The sequence below is a fragment of the Misgurnus anguillicaudatus genome, chromosome 12 (assembly GCF_027580225.2).
Source record: "Misgurnus anguillicaudatus chromosome 12, ASM2758022v2, whole genome shotgun sequence".
In the NCBI taxonomy this organism is placed as follows: domain Eukaryota; kingdom Metazoa; phylum Chordata; class Actinopteri; order Cypriniformes; family Cobitidae; genus Misgurnus; species Misgurnus anguillicaudatus.
Window position 1 is genome coordinate 40,588,498 of NC_073348.2, and position 14,168 is coordinate 40,602,665.

The window sequence follows — 14,168 nt, forward strand, 5'->3', positions numbered from 1 at the left end:
GCTCTCCAGATTTTAAGATGACCCTACCTGGGGTTGACCCTGCAATGTTAGCTTTTCAGCATGGATTCTTAACCATTATTGATGTAAATGCACAGAGACTCATCCGTATAATGTAAAAAACTACAGATCGAGAAGATTGATCAACACACACACACTTTTCACTTATCAGGAGTCCAGACGACAGGCTCGGCATGCAGGCGGCAAAATGTGCAATCTCACTTCAGTTATCATGGTTTGTGGCTCTCTTCCTGTCATAATTATTGATCCAGTCTTCTGACTAGAGAGCATGTTTTGGGCAATTAGCATGGCTAAATGAATAACAGGAGGGTCATGATAAGAAAAGCAAACCTACTTAAAGGAGAATAAAGGCTTTTGTTGATTAGATTCAATGGAGGTTTGTTTTTCTTGTGTTTGCTTAAAGGTATGGATCAGAACCAAGAGTAAAACATTAACTAAAAAAATGTGTTCCTGGCTTCCCTTTACGAATATGAAGATCATTATAGTATATATAATAAACTTTATAAAGACCATAAATTAAAGGAATATTTCACTTTCGTAAAAAAAAAATCCAGATAATTTATCCCGAAAATGACGATGGTTTCGCAAACTTTTTAAAAAAAAACGAAAATATTGTTCGCATGAGCGCGTTGGTGCGTGCGGCATAAATTACGTCAACACAGAGTGGGCAGGCGTGCACGTTGGGTGCGCAAGACCTCATTTTGCGTAAAACCACTCGCGCAGCTTCGCATCTGTAAATGACCAAACTCGAGGCGATTCTGTCTGTGCAGGTAATCTCTTTGATCAATCCATGCAAAACAACACTATTTATATGACACTCTTTTACATATGATTCAGAATTTTTGACTTATATATGTACCACTGCATAAGGAATAAAATACAAATCATACGATTTTTGTAGTAAAAACGTTAATGAAATGATTATGTGCAATAAAGACATATTTAAGAGATTGTTGTTTTATTCATGTTCTTATATTTATATATCAAGCTCTAATGTTATAAGTACCAAGTTCGTTCAAGTGAACAACTACTTCTATTCTCTTCTTTGTGTTGGTTTTGGACCCGATTGCTCGAGTCGCCCCCTGTCGTTTCAAAGAATAGTGCAACAGCGAGCGCGTCAACTATAAACCCCTCATCCGTTTGTTGAGATGCGTGCGCAATCATCGGAGGCTCACGATGCGGACCAAAGCGCGAATATAAACAAAGCTTTATGGCTCAGTTGGGATCGTTTAGAGCAGTGGTTTTTAAACTTTTTCAGCGTGCAGCCCCCCTTTTGTATGGTCCCCACTTCTGCCCTTTGTGGCCCCCCAAAGAAAATGCATGACATAAAACATTATAAAACATTACATTTCAATATAAAAATATATATATACTGCTAGTTAGTAGCCAGTTTGAGTAGCCAGTTTGAGAACCATTGGTTTAGAGTCCTTTGAAGCTGCATTGAAATTGTAAACTGTTGAGGTCCACTAAAGTCCACTATATGGAGAAAAATCATGGAATATTTTCCTCAAAAAGCTGAATTTCTTCTCGACTGAACAAAGAAAGACATAAAAATATTGGATAAAACTCTGGTAAGGAAATTATCAAATTGTTTTAATGAAAGCTGAATATTCCTTTAAAAAGCACACGTTTTATACAAATCATACACTATTTGCACACTTTTAGAAAAATAAAAGTAATTAACAGTATTTTTCTTATTCAGCTCTGTTGTATTTCCAGGTACATGTAAACTCTCTTCTCTCTTCTAAACATTTTTCTGATATAAGACATCATAAGTGGTGATAAACTTAGTTTTTATACCTGATGTGATCAGTCGCTCCACGTTTCCGCGCCGTGTTTTGCTAGCGCCGTGCACACCGGAGCGGAGTGAATCCGGATTGGCTGAAGCGCCGATGCTCACGCGCTGAGCTTCACCTCTCCATCAGATGGCGGGGAGCGCGCGCTGAGGGAACTTCACTGAGGCGCGCTCATACTGAACATGAACTCTCCACAGGAACGCTGATTTTACTCGTTTACTGTCGCTTTGACGCGTTTGTGGAAGAACTGAGAGAAAAGTAGCGCGGACACGGACAAACCGAGGATATTTCATCTGAAAGATTTCTGTTTGGAGGCGGTTTGCCTGCTGTCTGTTGCAAGAGTGATCTGAGGTAAACAAATCACCGGACCCAACGAACCTTTCATTGAACAAACAGTCACAGTTTTTCATTTGGTCAGGTTTACAATAAACTCCATTTACAGACGTTGTGCCGAATATCAGATTTTTTTGTCCGATGATGGGCAGAAGTGATCAGACCGCGAGGAGAGCGCGAGGCGCATCGGGATTCATACACACGATCACTCTGATGATTTTTACTCTTTTATTGCTCATCAGCATCGGAGCTGCTCAAGGTAAGATCCACAAACCTTTATTATTTAACGTTATTATTATAAACAAACGACAGGTGAATATTGTGAACTGTGTGGAAACTCGTAGAATAAAGTTTGTTGTACATCATTCATCTGATAACTGCGAGAAGTTTGTCAGACACTCAGACAGCAACCTTGTTCATATTTATACATTACAAATCCCAGTTTCGGTAAATGACATTGAAAATGTGTTTTTAAGGAGAATTAAAATATAGACTAGCTTGATATTATCACGCGTACTGGGATGATTTGTCCCTTACGAAAATTAATCACGTTTTTGTAGTAAAAGTGTAGTAACGTTAACCATGTTTTTGGGGTATTGATTATTATTAAGTTATCAAAACAATTGTTATTTTGTGGTAACCGTGGTTTTCTGCACTAACCATGTTTTTTGGCTTTAACTGTAAAACCATGCTTAATTTTCGTATGGGGAATATGATCTGATTTCTGGGTAAAAGTAATATCTTTTGCTTCTTATTTGTTTTACGAATCATACAGCAGGTTTAAAATCTTAGTTCCGATAAATTATTAATTTACGTGACAGTCATCTTAAATAAGACTTCTAAGATAAATGAAATATTATTATTATTGCTGGCTATAAGGAAAATGATCGCTCTTGTATAAATAGTAATGTCAAACTTCAAATGAACACATGTTGTTTCATTTAGAAAACTTTTTTGTTGTTTATTTGTTTGTTATACGTTTGTTATATGTGAATGAAGCGCGATGAGAGAGAGAGAGAGAGAGAGAGAGAGAGAGAGAGAGAGAGAGACCATATGCTTATCGTCTTTACAGTTTCTTGTATACATGTTAATGTTTTTTCTTATAAATGCTAGCAGTAGTTCAAATACGGTGTGTATTTTTGTAAAGAAAAGTTTTCAATGTGTCTGTGCAGTAAATCTGTTGTTTAATTTTGTTTTTAATTATTTATTTAAAATTCTTAAAGACTTGTGTTAATGTTTTATATTCATTTTTCGTTTAACAAACTTTTGCCAATAAATTAGATAAATAAAAATCTACAGTAAGTTACTGGGAAACTTTATTTTTTACAGTGTTATAGCAGTAGTTCAAATATGGCTGTGTTGTGTATTTTTTTAGTCTTTAATGTGACTGCATAGTAAATCTATTGTTGGATTATGTTCGTTTTTGATTATTTATTTTAAATTGTAAATCATGGATAGCACATCATATGAAATGGTGTGTTGTATGGTACAAAGACTATACAGATTTACTGTCTAGCTTGAAAATAATGACGTCAGTTATATTACAGTTTTCTAGGTTACATTGTGTGCCCAATAACAAAATGGCAAATAAATGTTCCAGTGGGTATATGTTGAGGAAATCAGAGAAGTCAGAGAAACAGAACAACTGCATAACTTCAAAGCACAATATATCACGAATGGCCTAATTCTGTACAAAAGCAAATAACACAGCTGGGATTTGATATTCATGAAGAGTTCGAATGGCTACGATTTGTCAATATTCTGTCTTTCTAATAGTAAACAAAATATTTACGTTGAATAATTTGTTTTCGTTTTGTTGTTTAGTGCTTCATGCTTTAATTGCACAATAACTAATTAAAATATATTTCTTCTGGGTACAATGTTGTGCTTTCTCTACTCTTCTAGTGTCTTCTGGGGTGCGTTTCATATAACACCATACAGACCTCGTGCCGTTTGTCCTCGCTGTTTTGTCGTTTAGTGAAATGGAGTGTAGAGACTCCATTAAAAGAATTTAGCTGAATGATTGTGTATAAGTAAACAGTGGCAGCCATCTTCTTCACACAGGGGATGGCATGAACATATCCTCCCTATTAAAAGACAGTTATGTAAATCTCTTTCTAGCAATGTTTGACACTGGCTTAAACCTCCCTCAGTGGTTTACATGCATTTCTAGTGCAGGTGGCTGGATTTTACGGATCGTGCAGCTTTTGGTGATCACTTAGGAGACAGAGAGCATTACAATTAGAGATGCACCGATAGTTTGGTGGTTATATTAGCATGCATTAACTAAACTGTGAGGATTACATTTATTCATTCATATAATGACCATTAATATTGAACATTTAACTAGTGATGTTTCTTTACATTTTGTATACACAGAGCAAATTCGATGCATTTTCCTGTTATCTTTTGATTGACAGGGAAGGCAAGTTTATTTGTATAGCACATTTCATTCACGGAGGTCATGCACCTAGTTCTTTACATAGAAATGAGAAAACATACATGATACATGATACAATTTAAAATGACTTTATAAAGAAATAAATGTGATTTTATAAAGAAAACAGAAATAATGTGACTGGAGTTGGATTTTCCAATGGTTTACTATTGCTCAGAATAGGGCGCTGGTTAATGCCAAATAAATCCCAAATACTATACGTTGACAGCTTGTGTAGGACCAATAGTGTGAAAATTGCAGATACCGATTATTGGCCGATATATCGGTGCATCTCTAGTTACAATAATACTATTATTCACTGTTTGGTGTTAAGTGTTTGTAGGGGTTTCATTGGTGCATTGGTCACACATCGCAATAAAAAAAAAATCACAATGATGTTGCATTCAGGAATCATATTGTTAGAAACCTTATCCAGCCAGGCAAAGCCCCACTTGACAATTTTGCATAGTTAATGAGAAGCCAGAAAAGGATGAGGAAAAACTATACGGCTCCGGTGTCTGAAGGGCACTGCAGGATGACATAAGCCCCATTCCTTAAGCCCTCTGAGGCCAATGACATTGACTGTAATAGGAACACGAACCGAGTCGCTTTGTGTCCATTAAGAAGTCGATATTTGGGGAGAACATTGTTTTTGACTAATTAATGAGCTAAAGGTTTTTGGATACTAATGAGCTACACACTTCCTGTTCACATGGGGATCTTTTCATTGTTAAAGAACTGCCCAGTTCACTTATTGCAGTAACACCCTTATTAGAAATAAATTCCCTTACACTTTTTTTATCTCCTGTTAAGCCGTTTCTTCTATTCCCTATTCCTATTTTTCACTGTCAATATCCTTGTTTTAATTAAGTGTGTGAGTTCCCTTTAGTCCCAGTGTGAGTGCAGTAAAAAGACAAGGGCAGAGTATGGAAGTGTCTGAATCACTTCAAGTACAGTAAAATTACTGACATCTCCACCAGAAGTGTCGTTTATTGCCCGAGTATGAATAAGAGGCAAACGTGTGAGAGGACGTGTGGATTTGGAGGTTGAAATAGCCCGGCTGTCTGTTTAAATATGCAGATCCTTTGTGAATGAAAGCAGGAGATCATGAATGTACAAAATCCGTTCTTGTACATTTTTCTGTTTGACTACTGAAAGCTTGTGTAAAACCTGAGCAGAATTGGCGTATGCTGTGTCTTCATAGACCTTCATAGACAAACAAAGACCCTTACTGTACACACAGTTAGCTAAAAAAAACCATAGCAGAGTAAAGCCCGTTGAGTCGGCCATATAGCGTGAGTTCACTTTTTCCACGTCTGTCCTCATAACTCTCATTCTTACTCGATATGTTATGTGTCCTTAGAGCTTTGTTTATGTTTTCTTCATGAACATTTTCATACTAGGAACGGTAGGCATAAAATTTCTGGGTAAGTGAGAATGTTATTGCGATCATCATTACTCTAACTACTTCCCTCATTGCCTAACGGTTGGGTCTCATGGGCACTACTAAGGTTACAGCCATCGTGGTCATTCTCCAAATGCGTTTGGAAAACACAAAGGCAGCATTGTGCACAGAGTGGTTGCTATATTATGACCAAGTGCCACAATGTATCTGTAATTCCCTTGGGATGACACAATGTTGGGTGGGTTTTTTATACTTTGGGAGAGAAAATAAGACTTGATGCATATACACACAGTCACGTGAAGGTAAAGGTCGAGCCAAACATTGTGTCATCAAAAATTACAAAGTCGAGTCTTCGCCATGCACGCTGTTTGTTGGCCTTCCCCCGTGCTGAGGGTATTTTTTGTGATAATTGCTGTGAAAGGCGTGCTGAGGTTGCAGCTCTCTTCTCTTGACGCCACGTAGCGTTCCGGCTGTGGAAAGATGTATTACGGTATGAGCGCGGCATTGTCTGAGGCGAATCGCGCCGCATCCAGCTGCGCTGGTAGGCGAGCGAGCAAAGTCACGGCAATGACGGTCTCTTTGCCTTTATTCTGTCGAAAGAAAAACGAACGGAGAGTGTAGCGAGCACAATTAATCACAAGCTGTCACCTTCCAAACTGCAGGGAGCGCATCAAAGTGCAGCATCAGGTTCTATTAGCAGTCCATTAGTGAAGCCCGGCACAAGTACAGGTACTTCACAAGCGTTCCGGTGCAGAAGTGACTGACCTGTCTGTCTGTCAACAGATCCTCTTGTCCATAATGACACGGGCACTTACGATCAGACCACACTCTGCTGGGCAGGTCGGTGACGTCTGCCTGTGTTATTGAACATGGAGTGGTGTTACACCTTTCCTTTAATGCAGTAAGTCGCATTGACTTGCGCCGTGAAATCCAAACCCAAGCGCTCAGAGCTTCTTTGTTTTCCACTTACAGAAATCCTGCCGCTCTGAGAATCCTCGGTGTCCAATTATAGCCGAGGATCAGAGAAATGTAATTTACAGCCTCTGCTCCTCATAGAGAGGGTAATTGTGACCAGGAAATGGAGAGAGAGATGAGAGTTATTACCAGTCAAGGGGCTTCACTCAGGGCAGTTATGGAGATGAGATTGACATGATGTCTTCTTTACAGCTTCAACATTTTGTACTGGACACCATCAATGTAAACATTCACAGACCGACCTTGTTCACGCACAGTCCCAGTTTCTAACGTATAACACATTTGTTTATAGGTGAACTGTGTAATTTCTGCGCTAATAGCACAATTGCAAAAGTTTAATTTGAACAGAATAGCATGTACAGTAAGTGGTGTGGTCATGATGCTGGAGTGATGTGTGTGGTTGTCAGGGTGTTGCTATGCAGCTGCTAGGGATTTTAAATCTAAATCTTTGTATGTTTTATTATTAAGCTGTAATGGTTGATAATTTGTAAAATGAATGTACAATAGACAGAATAAACCATATGGTTTAACATGCATGCCAAAGTCACTAATCTGGAATATAGCCTTTTTCCCTGGACAGAGATGAGGCTAGTCCTAGACTAAAATAAATATAAGAGGTGTCCAAATTGAAAACAAATTAGACTGACATATTTTTAAATGCATCAGTGCCCTTTGTTTTGCCTCAAAATGCACACAAGTAATGTTTTTAGTAAGGCATCTTTGTTAAAACTAGTCAAATTCCTAATTAAACTAAGGCCTAGTCCTGTTTTAAACTAATCTCTGTCAGGAAACTACCCCACATTGTCTAAAATGATGTTAAATGTATATTCTCTATGAGCTTTAGTGTGTTTAAAGCCCTTAAGCTCGCACACACACACACTAGGGCTGCAAAAATCTGGGAATTTCAAGGCTGGAAACTTTCCATGGGCATGACTGGGAATATACGGGAATTAGTGGGAATAAACTGGGAATTAAAAAAAAAATTGTAGAGTTGGCTGTAACAGGGAACTCAAATGTACACTGTAAAAATACTTTGCTGCCTTAAAATATTTTGTTAAATCAACTCAGATTTACAAGTCATGTCAACAGAGCTGAGTTGTCACAACTTATAAAATATAGTTGAGAAAAGTCAACTTACTTTTATAAGTTATAACAACTCACCTGTAGTTATAACAACTTATCTCTAGTCAAGATAAATAATAGTAAGTTGAAATGACTTGTAAATCCGAGTTTATTCAACAAAAAAATTTAAGGTAGCAAAGTATTTTTTACAGTGTACTTAAATGATTTCTGAAGGATTTTTGATCAAATAAATCCAGACTTGATGAGAATCAGGATTCTTCAAAATTTGTATTTCCTTCCATGCATGTCTGCTTATGTCCAAACACGATGTTTATTTATGTTTGTATATGATATAGTTTATAGAAATTTCCAAATAATTCCCATGAATTCCCATAAATTTCCATTAAGTTTCCAATTTGGAATATTTTCAAAATTAGTCTAGATTAAGTTCCCATTGAAAGTTTCCAGAAATGTACTGTAAACTTTCCGCCCCTTTGCAACCCTAACACACACACAAACACACATCTCCTCTAACCTCCTTAAATGAAGCAAAATGTTGGCATGGTTTATCTGCTAGCGACAGAACAACAGCACCCTGTAGTAACAGCACTGTCATCTTCAATAGTTGTACGTGCATTTTTCCTTGTCACTGTGGCTTAATAGCAGAACACAGTTTTTTTTCACATATATGCATGCTTGCTATAAAAAGCAGCAAAGTCCCAGCAGAAACACCGTCCGTAGCTTTGCTTTTAGCTTCACTGTCGTGTGATGGCTTTCCCTGTAGACACAAAGTGCTTCCTAATCTTACAGGGTGCCTGCCGGGAGACTCTCTGAGAGTCTGAACATGAGTGAATTTACTAGCAGTCCATTAAAACATCATATTACTAAACCTTTAAACAGTCAGCCATATGCCTCCTGACTAACAAATCCAGCTGCTCGGCGCAATGGTACGTTGTGTGATTGTATATGTCAGTCGATAAACAAATAATTCCTTCAGGCCGTGTAAATCTGTAAATAGCCACGAAGATGCTAAAATGACCCTTGGCAAATGATTAGTATTCTTAGCTAATGCAAAACGCTTGACCGTCTGCCAAATTGACCATCAGCGAATGAATTTTTCTTATGCATTCTGATGTGGGCAAGGTAGAAGTCTTGTGTGATGAAAGGCCAGTGTAATACTGTTCAGGCTAAGAATCATGGGAACACGAGACCCACGCGTTTCCATTTCCTATCTTTGCTTTATCAGCCTCACGGCTGTTATTCTTTAGCTCGGCAGACGGCAGATGAAAGCATAGCGCAGATAAAATGTTTGTGCTTTCCTGTTTTTATGAAGCTTAAATAAGAGCGTACATTTACTTTGAGGTTTTCACCGGATTCTGCTTTCCATTACGGGACCCATGCAGTCAGAGATGATAAGAGGTCAATGTAAGTCCTACTGTTGACTTGGCAATAAAACTGGAGATCTGTACGAGGGTCTGGTCTCTGATGGATAATTAGAGAAACTCTGCCTTAGGGCGGCCTTCTCATTTAAGGTTACTTTACTTGAGTTAAACACGCAAACCTCCAGTTGATTTTATTAGCATGGACAGGTGCTTTAAAATGAAAACTCTGCACTTTGGTGTGCTTTTTTTGCTACTGTAATGAGAATTTTAGTTAAAATGTTAACATTTGGGACACTTTAAACATTGGTAATTGTAAAGTGGTCTTTATAAGACAGGTGCTTAGAGGGGTAGGTGGTCATCAAAAAATCATTTTGAGAAGTGGTGCAAAAAACTTTGTAAACTGGGATCATGTGTTTAAAAAAAGAGGTCAATTGTGATTTCATGCTGTTTATATGAAGGGAGTTGAGTAAAGGGTTTCTCATCAGACAGACAGCTTATTATTTTCTGTTTTTAGCTTGATCCCTGTGTCTGGTTTCTGCACCCTATCAGTTCTCCTTTAGACAGTGATGAAGCGCTCGTCTCTTTACAGATCCTCCTCAACTTGGTCTAAACATGTTTAGAGTCAGAGAAAATAATTCAACCCAAAGCTCCCTCAGATAAAGATGCATGAATACCTCACTTCAGAATCAATCTTCTGGATAATCCCTCCCATATTTCTTATCTTTACTCCTCTACAACACTACCATTGAGAAGTTTACACTGTACAGGCCATTATTGGAGGCTTCAGTGCGTGTGTCACAATGTCAATGCTTAATGTTATTTTTTCTGCCGGTTAAATGAGCTGCTAAATTAGAGGCACATATTGGGCGAAACGTTTGAGCTGGGATTCTCATTCACTATTAAGAAATGTGAGAAATTGCTTGTCAGGAGGATTTATCTGTGTTGTTTTCTATTTATGTTGTTTTTCATGTTGCTCGTGTCCTTCTTTTAATCTTGTTTCTATAAGTAGTTGTGCTGTGGTTGTAGCATTTGGACCATTAGTTTATCTGAGCGCGATATCGCTCGGTAAACCCAAACTCAGCACTTTCATGTTCAGTCACATCTCCAGGCCCAGTTCCCAAGGGTCCTGACAGTCGCGAGTGCTTAACTGGGGCAAGCTCGCTGGGGCTAATTTTGCAGGAGCCCGATTGTGTAGTAGTAAGTCTCCTTAATGAAGGCTTTCTGCATGACCTGATGCGTTCATACCCGTGGGGAAAAGCTTATCACAACAATACAATGATCATACATGCTGCATTAAGGAATAGAAGGCATTAAAGACCTCCAAACATAGAGTAGAGATAAATAAATAATATATCCTCACATGAAGTGATAGGAAACATAATGGAAGTGGTGAAGGGATGGATGGCATAGAAAGTGAACACTGCTGAGTGACAGAAAAAGCCTTCTGGCATCTTTAGGCTAAACCTTTTGCAACTTTTCCATTTAGAAAATACTAAACCTTTGAGTCAGTGAGAGCTGAATGGTGTGTCGGTGGTGTTATAGTGTCTATATCACACTAGATCAATCCATATAGTTACTAGTTAACTTTGTCTCAGTAACACAGTTAATGTGTATTTCACAATGGCTGTTTTCATGCACAAAATGATGTCAATCCCTCTGAATTTAATCTAGTTGCAGGTTACGACACTACCGTTTAGATGTCCCCTAAACATTGCAATCTGATTAAAATGTTTGTTTACATATACACTCAATATAATCCAAACCATACGTTTGCGCAAGCGCACAGCCAGGTTTGCCAGATTTGCATATAAAAACCAGCACAATGGACATTCAAAATGAGCCCCAAAACATCCCAATGACTATTCATCACAGCCTAAATGCCAATAACTAATAAACAAAATCATTTAATCTTTAACTTGCGGAAATAGTAGCCCAAATCTGAAGTCCGCAAAAAAGCAGAAGACTTGGCAATGCAGCGCACAGCATCTCTCGTGGAGTTCATGCTTTGACTTTGTACATTTATCCAAAGATAAAGTTAAGTTGGAGAAAGTTGTTCTTATGAAGTTTTCAGATATAGGCAAAGAAAACACACTTTTTAAACGGCACAACAGTATTTTATTGCTTTATGTAATGTTTATGTAAAAGCTAGGCGATATTGCATTCATATTCACAGGCGATTCGTCCGCGATTATGAATATGATATTTCCCAGCTTGTCAGTGAACTATGGCTCTATGTAGTAAATGCCACTTAATTTGAAAGCAGGTGATGGCGATTTACGAAATGTGCGTGACAATCGCATGCGATTAATCGTGCAGCCCTATTTGTTATGCACATCTTTTTGTTTGTGGCGTTGTAGTTCTGTATGAAATGAAAAAGTGGTTTGTAGTATATTTATGTTTGTAACATCCAAATATAGTAATTGCCATGTGATTACTTAAATTAAGCTTAAAATGTTTTCTCATTGAATTTTCGACAAAAATAGATATAAATGATAATTTAGTTGTAATGGTATCTTCTGTTAATGTATTCCATTGTTACGGCTTTGAATCGGTTATTAATGCATTTCATTTTTAGCCGTATCTGTCTACAGAATGCAGTTGGCTTCTCTTCTCTGTCAGTCTGGGGTCATAATCTCTTGCTGTAATGAGCGTTCACCGATATGTCGAGCACAAACCATTCTCCAACTCTCTCACGCAATATGAAAAATACACTCGTGACACAGGAAATGTATCGATTCCTGTCCGAGGGGACCATGCCAGTTTTTTTATATTGGCGCCAGACCAGCGAGCGCCAAACTCATTCATAAGTTTGAAGTGCAGAATACTTTTGCCATTTAAGGGAGATTTGAGTTACAACCCCTTGAATGCTTTCCTTCAGTAGCGCTGTGCATAAATCTCACCTGCAGCGCACTTTTACTTCTCGAGTTTGTGAGAAAACATGTCAGTAAATCTCCACATGGTTGTTCTTTCAATAAAGCAGCAGATCTTTGCTCTTTACAGGTTACATTTTTGTGCTTTATTGTTGTTATTGTGAGGGAAATGTTTTATTGTGCCGTCGTGTTGTCCGGGCCAACAAAAGCAACAATTCGGGCCAGAAAGAAAGAGGAGAAAAGTGGAAGAAAAGGAGGACAGCTGAGGGGGTTTAGATTGCAGAAACGCTCCAGTTTCTCCCTGAACCCAATAAGACAAATTCAAATACATAAACCGCCGCTATTCTTGACCGGTTTTTGTTTTGGCTGTTTGTGCATGGAAATAAAAACCTCAATACTCGAGACCGCTGAGCCCCTGCACATATACGTGTTTCTTTTTTCCAGTCGCTCCTTGTCATGTGCAAATGATTTCGTGTGGTAATCTGATCTCTTTTGTGCTGCTTTTAGTTAGAAAGTAAGAAATACTGAGGACGGGCCGCGTCTGGTTTCACCCGATTGCTCATTCTGGCAGTTGTTTCCACACTGATTGAATTTTAGCGACGTCGGCACATGAAATATGGACGTGAATATTTACTCTTTAGCCTCGCATTTATGTTTTCTCTCTCCTGTTTGTTTTTAGTGGAACCTGACAGAACGCAGTATAACATTTCTGCAGTCTTTACTTCGAGTCTCACGAGTATAAACAGCCCGTAAAATAGAAATGAGAGAAATCTTTCTTTTGAACAGTATTTAAAGGCACTCAATGGGACAGACATTTAATGTTTGAAACAAGTTGCTTCATTTTATGTTTGTTAATCGTTTGTCTTGCATATCAGATATTTTATGCCTTTATGACTTAATTATTCATGAAAAATCTTCTCAGTTGTGTTTCTCTCTTTTGTCACCAGCAGCGCATCTAAATGTGAATAGACATACTGACATTTGTGACAGATAGATGGGCATTTTTAACCTTGATCTTAAATAAGGAACTGCTAACAAATACTCATTCTCTTTACCGTGGTGGTCACAAAACTTTAACTGTCGAGTAATCTGCATATGATAAAAAAACATTTTCCCTCAGCCACAGTAACTTTATATCATTGAGCTGGCATGGCGTCCTGTGCCTGGATTTTTCTCCCATATTGTTGCGATTACGTGTGTGTGGGTTTTGGGGAAAACAGTAGCCCCATTTTCTTTTCTATTTGGCCAGCTGAACGTGCTAGAGGAACTGTTTGTGAGTGGAAAAGAACGAGCTTCCAGTTTCTCTGCAGATATGGAAAAGATGAAGCTGATAATGATCTGTTAACTAGAGTTTCTGATGGCTTTTCTCACGTGAACTTTACCATTTGACACTTAATCATGATTTGTTTTTCTTACATGCTCGTGAAATAATCGTTTTTTTCATTGAACGGAGTTGTAAAGGTTCTTCAAGAACACTGAAGCATGTGAAATGTAGGCCGTATGCAGATTCATGCAGCATTGTTTCAGCACACGCCGCTGCTCTTTATGTTTTGATCATTTGTTCGCCTTCATTTTCTCAGCTGGGTGCAGGAATTTTCATGCATGTGTTTGATAAAAAGAGATTTTTGTGGGCCGCGCTCAGTAATTTTCCCAAGATCTATCATGGCTTATACTTCTACTATACACTGCATTATATTGAAATTTCTTTTACTTTATCAAAATGTTTGCAATTAATTCACTGCAAACTGATTAGAGGATTATTCTACTTTCATTAAAAAATCCAGATAATTTACTCGCCTCCATTTCATCCAATAAGTTTGATGTCTTTCTTTATTTAGTCAAGAAGAAATTAAGTTTTTGAGGAAAACATTCCAGGATTTTTTCCATATA

General features: G+C 38.0%; 1 protein-coding gene across 2 annotated transcripts in view; it reads left to right on the forward strand.

Annotated features, from left to right (window-relative positions):
• Positions 1–1,924: 1,924 nt before the first annotated feature.
• The window catches only part of unc5cb (unc-5 netrin receptor Cb), a 144,386-nt gene continuing 132,142 nt past the window's right edge, over positions 1,925–14,168 (forward strand). The window contains exons 1-2 of one of the 2 annotated variants that reach the window (XM_055207372.2): positions 1,925–2,165; positions 2,257–2,406. In XM_055207372.2, the coding sequence (XP_055063347.1) occupies positions 2,289–2,406 (118 nt within the window). In that variant the 5' untranslated portion in view covers positions 1,925–2,165; positions 2,257–2,288. Of the gene's footprint in view, positions 2,407–14,168 lie in introns of both variants that reach the window. The other variant, XM_055207373.2, reaches the window with a different exon arrangement.